Source organism: Coffea eugenioides, chromosome 7 (assembly GCF_003713205.1).
Source record: "Coffea eugenioides isolate CCC68of chromosome 7, Ceug_1.0, whole genome shotgun sequence".
NCBI classification, from domain to species: Eukaryota; Viridiplantae; Streptophyta; class Magnoliopsida; order Gentianales; family Rubiaceae; genus Coffea; species Coffea eugenioides.
In genome coordinates, this window is record NC_040041.1 from 33,913,356 (window position 1) to 33,921,155 (window position 7,800).

The 7,800-nt window shown below is 36.2% G+C and overlaps 1 protein-coding gene across 1 annotated transcript; it reads left to right on the top strand.

Moving 5' to 3' along the window:
- The first annotated feature begins 1,994 nt into the window (after nt 1–1,994).
- Nucleotides 1,995–4,944, top strand: LOC113777772 (probable carboxylesterase 18). Its single transcript, XM_027322971.1, has 2 exons — nt 1,995–2,735; nt 4,259–4,944. Exons 1-2 carry the CDS (start codon nt 2,106–2,108, stop codon nt 4,691–4,693), a joined length of 1,065 nt encoding a protein of 354 aa, XP_027178772.1. The 5' UTR covers nt 1,995–2,105; the 3' UTR covers nt 4,694–4,944.
- Nucleotides 4,945–7,800: the final 2,856 nt, after the last annotated feature.

Here is a 7,800-nt window from a genome sequence, read left to right on the forward strand (position 1 = left end):
TTGCGCGGTTTGAAGAAAGGAGGCATGCCCGACTCCATCTCCACAACAGCAACAACATCTTCAATCTTTACCAAATCCCAAAGGTTCATCTCATCATCTCAATACCAGTGGCGCTACTATTACTACTGCGATTAACTCTTTCCCTCTACTTCTTCAACTACTCTTCTTTTGCCGTAGCGTATGGGTGGCTGCCGTGGTTACTTGGTGCCTAATCATTGGCTATCGTGCTTAATTTGGCTACCGTGCTTATTAAGCACGACAGTATTGCCATTTAAAAAAAATACTAATAATTTAACTACCCTGCTGTACTTCGTCAGCATAGCAGGTATAGTTTAAGTTCAGTATACAAACTTTATTAGAACAACAATTCACCAACTTTTTATTTTTTTTAGCTATAATATAAGGAATTAGCCCATATTTGGATAGCAAATTATTTGAGATAATTTTGAAAAAAAAATATTATAGTACTTTTTTGATGTGATATATGTGAAATAAAAAGGTAATTAAAAAATATATTAATGATGCAAACAAGTCAGTGTGTGCAAATAAGGTGAAAATAATGTGTAATTCAAACACACTCCATCCCTTAGAAAAGTCGAAGTTAACTACTTCAGCTTTTACATTAATGGTTGGTCTCAGCAAGCCTCCTTAGGAACTGATGTCCAGTGCCCGCAATGGTCCGAGTCCCGTGGTTATGGTGTTCGGAGGGATGGGGCCTCTCCTCCCGGGCCGGAGTGGGATTAGTCGGGCCCCGTAAAGATTGACCCTGACACCCACTCCATCAGCAAAAAAAAAAAGAAAAAAAAACTACTTCAGCTTTTACATTAATTACAAAATTTGGGGATTTGTAAGTGTAACTGCGTGGGTGTGAATTGTATTTGATTTGCTTTTGTATTTCATTTGATCTGCATAGTAATTATGCATTTATTATTTTAATTTTTTTGTAATCATTTAAACATTAAACCAACTAATCCATATATTGTCTCATGTTTTTTATATCTTATTTTGATTATCTCTTTGAATGGCAGTTTTATTTTAAATGTTGCTAAGGATTTTTAATATATCATTCTAAAAATTGTTGATGAAATATTAAATCTTATTTTTTTCAATGGGAATACGAACGCTCTTTTTTTTTTTTTTTTGAAAGGAAGAATAATAAAATAGCACTTTTTATCGTGACAATGAAATGCCGAAAGTGGATGCGTGCGCAAGCCCCCGGCAATTTCCTAGGAGTCATCTAGATGTAGGTGAGCCCTGAGTGACGTTAAAATCAACCTGCCCTGACTTTAACTGATTTGGACCGTCAAACAAGAAAGCTTAAAAGTATCTTTTTCAGGTGAGCTAATTTTATTTTGCACCCTTCAATTATACTCTTTTTTTTTTATATTTTGCACCCTTCAATCTCTAAACTCTAAAAATTACGCCAATTTAGTCCCTAAATTATAAGTTGATCCCCACTTTGTTTTCTAAACTCAAACATAGGACATTTAGTCCGTAAACCATGTCACGGTTGCAAATTTGGTCTCTAAACTCCATCTGTCCCCATAATTTTGAAATTTTTAAAAATTATTGTTTAATCTTTTTTCAATTCTCGTCAGACTAGTGCTCCATTAATTTTGCCGATTTCCTTAACAATTGTCCTTCAATAGGATGATTTTTATTTTATAGTTTAGGATTTATATTTAAAGTGTCATAATAAATAAAAAAATAAATCTTATATATACTGACAGTATATATATTATCAATTTATCACGATTAAATACATGACACATGTGTAAAATTTGGGTTTTAGATTAAAATTCAAATTATATGTCATATATCCAATAGTGAAAATATATATACACGATAGACTATCGATGTATAGAAGATTAATTCTATATATATTAGAGATCAAAATGAGAATGAAGGTATAGTTAAGGGGTGCAAGATAGAATTAATCCTTATTAAATCTTAAAAGCAACCCCCATACCCCAGCCCACGAGATCTGTCAGGCATGTCAGTATAACAGCCAAATCGGGTCCATATCACTCGCACTAAGAAACAAATAAGACCATATATCTCATTCTTCCCGGTCTTGCTCCCTGTCCTCCACCATTCCACCTACCATGGCACTTTCCGATGAACTTCCACCACCACCGCCACCGAAGGCTGCTAAAATATCATCTCCAGCACTCCCATGGCGAACTCGAATCTCAATCAAAATCATAAGCACCATATCGACCGCCTCCAGACGTCGAAACGGTACTGTCAACCGCACTCTCCTCAACATGCTCGGCTACAAATGCTCCGCCAATTCCACACCAATTGGCGGCGTCTCCACCTTCGATATCACCGTCGACCCCACTCGCAAGCTCTGGTTCCGCCTCTTCGTCCCTGTTGCTGCTACGACGTCGTCTTCGGTACTTCCTGTGATTGTTTTTTTCCATGGCGGAGGATTTACTTATCTGAGTCCTGATAATAGGTCCTACGACGCCGTCTGCCGCCGTTTCTCGAGTTCTGTGCCGGCTATTGTGGTCTCCGTGGATTACAGGCTGGCACCTGAGTACCGTTGTCCCGCTCAATACAAGGACGGATTCGACTGTCTCAGGTTTCTGGATGATGAACAGAAAAGGAAGGGTGTGTTGCCGGAGAATGCTGACGTGTCACGTTGTTTTCTCGCCGGAGATAGCGCCGGAGCTAACATAGCCCACCACGTGGCCAAGCGAGCTTGCGAGTCGGAGTTTAAAACACTCAAGGCAAGTCCACGGAATGTCTTTTTATTACATCATTACCTAAAATTAATGACAATTTGCAATTTAACCCCTTGATTTTTAAATTGTGGTCTTTGTTCCTCCTAGCATGATCCGTACTTGTCCTAATTGGCATTTATTTTTTTAAAGGTTCGACTGTTATTATCAATCAAAAAGTAAAGTGAAAAATGCAATAGAATTTTGAATCGAAATTTGACACGCTAATTTTCACGTTTTGGGCAAAATATTGTTGCGGAGCTTAGGTTCGGTAATCTTTCCGAAATACTAGGTGAAAAACCTGATTTATTATCTGAGATGAATGTTTTGCTAAAGAAGATTTTATTACTAAATTTGTTAGAAATCGTTCAGCACGAATTGCTTAACAAAGGTCGAAGGAGAGTTCCACGAGGATTCAATAGAGTTTTAGATTTTTTAGCAAAAAGCCCTAATTCATGAGCTAATGTTAATTGTTTGTATCCTTCATTTGAATATTTTTATCTGAATCGGCGTTGCTGGCTAACGTAACTCAGGATTCCCTTGTACCTATTGTTGAGCTAATTCATGTTTGGACCACCTGTCAATGGAAATGGATCTGAAACGTATCATTCATTGTACGGTGCTGCGTCCGTTGTAGTAGCATAGAATTTAATGTACTTCCATGACAATTTAATCGGGCCATAAATTCAAATCCGCCCAGACCCTGTAACAGTTGAATCAGGTCATAGCCACTTGATGCACAAAGGCATGATCTTCCATATCCCAGGCAAGGCTAGAAGTAATTTGGTACCACGAATTATTGTTAAAACTTTTCTAATGCATGTATTAAGGAAAAAGACTAGAGCATATGTCAGGGCACCTCACACTAGGTCCATGTCTCCGCCAAGGATGCTGACAGAGCAGTTTCAGCAAACCACCTTGAAGCATAACTTTCATGAAGCGAACCTTGTGCACATGCATTTGCATAAAGAAAGGTAGCGTGTAGAATAGTTTCTTGATTGTTATCCCCACTGCCCAGCTTTTGTATCCCCTTCTTTTGGATGATATTAGGGGCTTAGCTTTGCCAAGGATTACTATACTTAATGACTCTTAATTTGTTGGTTGCATGCTTTTTAATTTAAATTATCCTTTTTTCTACCCCAAAAAAAAAACTTTATAAGAATATAGTTAAATTTCTAATTCAGGGTGATTAAAGTTTGCCTTCAGATTCGATTTTTTTTTTTTTGGTAACCCAGAACATGCTGACTCGAACCCTTAAGATTCGAGCCGGCTAAGGGTTCGAGCCGGCACACCAAACCGGTGTCACGGCTGTCACGGGGGTTTAATTTCATGATAAGATTTTTAGATTGGAAAATTAACTAAATATATAGTGGGCTCTAGAATCAAGTGTGTTGAGAACAGTGACATGTCCCTTTTGTCATGTTTTTGTTTGATGAACTTGCTGAGATGTCTCTTTCTGCTTATCTGTTACTATCTCTACCATTCCTTTCTGAGTTACTTTTTTTTTTTTTTGGGTTTTGGTGAAAATTAAGGTGATAGGACTGGTGGCCATACAACCCTTTTTTGGTGGGGAACAAAGGACAGAGTCCGAGATAAGTCTAGCTAGCATTGATCCACTGGTCTCAATTGCAAGAACTGACTGGATGTGGGAGGCATTTCTGCCGCCAGAAGAAGGGATGAACCGTGACCACGAGGTGATTAATGTGAGCGGTCCAAGAGCAGTCGATCTATCAAGATTGGATTTTCCGGCCACCATAGTATTCATTGGTGGCTTTGATTCACTCAAAGATTGGCAAAAGAGGTACTATGAATGGCTGAAGAGGTCTGGTAAAGAAGTCTACTTGGTGGAGTACCCAAATATGGTTCATGCTTTCTACGTTTTTCCTGAACTTAAGGAATCAGAAGAGTTGATTGCACAAGTCAAGAACTTTGTTCACAAGCAATGCTCTAAAGTTGTTGAAAGTTGAAACTAGTTAAGACAAGTTTGTTGGCTTGTTTACCAAACTTTGTAGGATTTGATTAGGTGCCCCGACTGAAAATTTGGGGGATTAGGGGGGGTTAGTGAGAGAGGTCATCTGTGAAAAGAGTTGTTCCACGTCAAGAATAAATTGATAAACAACTAAAAGGATTATCCTAAATTCAACGGTATGTATGCATTCACAGACACGTTCTAGGGTTGATATTAGCAATAAATCCAGTGTTTAAGTTGTATCTTGAATTGAGCCCAACGGCTGCTTTACTCTGGACTTGAACCTTTGAAATGACATAAATGTCCTCAAGTTTCTCTCATTATGTGAAACAAAATTGTGGAAGGACCAAGGCTATATATCACTCGCAAGCTTGAGGCAGCGGCCAAAGTTAATTCTTTCGTGTTAAAGTTCGATCAGAAAGATTTAAATTAAGTCTTCTAGACAAAATGCGTTTAATGTTGTCCAAGGATATAAAGTCATGAAGTCAAAATATACCAACCAAAATCTTTTAAGTTATTTCCGCAACAAATTTCTACAACGTTCAAGAAAAGGGTTAATGGTGTGGGCCTCTCGACCAGGCTGCAATAATGGCATCATAGCTGAAAACAGAACATCTCATAATTATTTGAACGAGTTGCGGAACCACAATACGTTCTCGGGAATCGTACATAACACTCTATAATTGTTTGGGTCAATAACACTTTGCCCCTTGAACTTATGGGGTGGTCACACTTTGACGTCTTGTACTTCAAACATATACATTTTACTCCCAAATGAATTATATTTTGTACTTTTAATTTTGACTAGCCCATATGCATTTTTTTTTTCAAATTACCCCAAACTTCCTAATTTCTCAATAGTCAACTTTTATATTTTTATATTTTCAAGTTCTATATTTATCGTAATATTCTGCTATTGCATGCTATGATATTAGAATACAGGATAAACTAAATAAAAAAACTTCCTCAATTGCTACCTTATCCCTACCCCTTTTCACTACCCATTGTGGCCACTACTTTTTTTTTATTTAACATAATTATATATATATATATGTGTGTGTGTGTGTCTATATATCACCAATAATATTCGCAATTATCAGTCTTTTGAATATTTAGCCAAAAAACAATTGAAATTATCAATCATTTTTTCACATTTGATACTACGTAAAACAAAAAGTGAAGCAAATTGATATAACAAAATCATACTTTTACTACAAACATAAAAAATTGCTAAGGAAAGGGTACATTATTTTATCACAACAATATACCATTTTGTTAATTTTAAATTACAACACACACACACACACACACACACATTAGTACTATAATACATTATATATAAGAAGGGGGACAAGGTGCAAGTGGAGGTCCTATTTAAATTGATGCTAAATTATGCATAAGTTTACACAATAAGTTAATTAAACTACTATCCAACATCACATAATGCAGTAGTAGAATACTTTGATGAACATATGATAAGGAAATGCAACAATTTAAAACTTGACCATTGAGAAAATGGAATACTAGGGGTAATTTGGAAAGAACAATATGCACATGGGGTTGTCAAAATTAAAAGTATAAATATAATTCACTTGGAGGGCAAAATGTGTATATTTTTTGAATTCAGGGTTGTAAAGTGTTACAAGCCCTATAGGTTCAAGAGGCAGAGTGTTATTAACCTTTATTGTTTTGCTGATATTCTTGCTCTGGAAAGATATATTGAATACTATTTTAAGACTTGTACATCATTAAGTTGGTTGCATGCAATAAATGCTCACATTTTGTAGATACATCAAGCTCCTTTTTTTTAAATTTTTTTAACAAGTGAGATGTAGGATTTAAAAATAAGAACGAGACATTTTGTAGATACATCGAGCTCCCTTTTTGTTTTAATTTTTTAACAGGGGAGAGGTGAGATTTAAAGGAGGGAAGAGCAGGAGATACTTCAACTTCTTCATACATCATGTAGATCGAGTTCATTATGTTAGTCCCCAATTTTTCATCCCTTATTGTTGATCTTGGTCCCTAACTTTTGATGTTTATAAAACAATTGGATGATACTAATATCTCTTCAAGAAATATTTTCAGTTATGAAGCAAATCTGATTCAAAAAACAAGAGCATTTGAAAAAGATAAAGGAAGTTGAAAGCTGTCGGACGCTCGTGAAAACAACATCGGACGTCCGATAAACAATGCAGCACTTCGGACGCATGTAGAACTCCATCACCGGACGTTCGATAGAATTGAGAAAATCTTTCAAACTCTCTGTCTGCTATCGGACGCAAGCATCGGAAGTACTGAACGTCTGATAGAATCCTTCAAACTCTTTGTCTGATATCGGACGCAAGCATTGGAAGTACCGGACATCCGATACTCCCAACGGCTAGTTGATTTTTTAGCTACTTTCTATCCATTGGAAGCATTAATGAACCACTTTTTTGATCTTATATAAATAGTGTATGGTCAGAAATTTCAAACAACTTTTGCATACTGAAGATACAAAAGATATAGAGTAGTTTTAGTGAGAAAACACTCTTTAAGGAAAATTTGTAGTCTTGGTGGTGTGAAATTCATTGTAAGGTTTTCATTTGTGAGTAAATATTTCAATAGTGTAACTCTGTGAGAGTTGTCCTGAGGGATAGTAAAACTTCCTAATTTGACCGAGTGGAGCTTGGGGCAAGGAGAAAGTGAGCCTTCCTTTGTACACAAGATTGATTGTATTTTATCAACTTGAAGAATCTTGTTTGAATTGATCTTCAAGTTCAAGAGGAGTTTGGTAGTAAATTGGTTTGCAATTCCTTTCTTCTCATTTACTTATTGTTATGTTGTGATTCTTAAATTGCTTATCTCTTCTATTTCTCTCAAGTGATATTGTTCATTTATTGATTGATTTATTGTGTGATTACTTAGAAAAGAGAGTAAATTTCATATTGAGCAAAAAATGCCCATAATTTGATTAACTTTTTAATAAACCTAATTCACCCCCTCTTAGATTGTCTTCGATCCTTACAATTGGTATCAGAGTTTGGTCTCCTAGAGATTAAGCTCAAGCGGCTTTGGAGTAAAAATAACAACCAACAATGCCATATTTTTTGAAGGACAATC

Bases quoted from the DNA above. Each gene is read 5' to 3' on its own strand.
- LOC113777772 (XM_027322971.1), top strand. From the start codon at position 2,106: ATGGCACTTTCCGATGAACTTCCACCACCACCGCCACCGAAGGCTGCT. The intron at 2,736-4,258 runs GCAAGTCCACGG...GTGAAAATTAAG, and splicing joins CGGAGTTTAAAACACTCAAG to GTGATAGGACTGGTGGCCAT.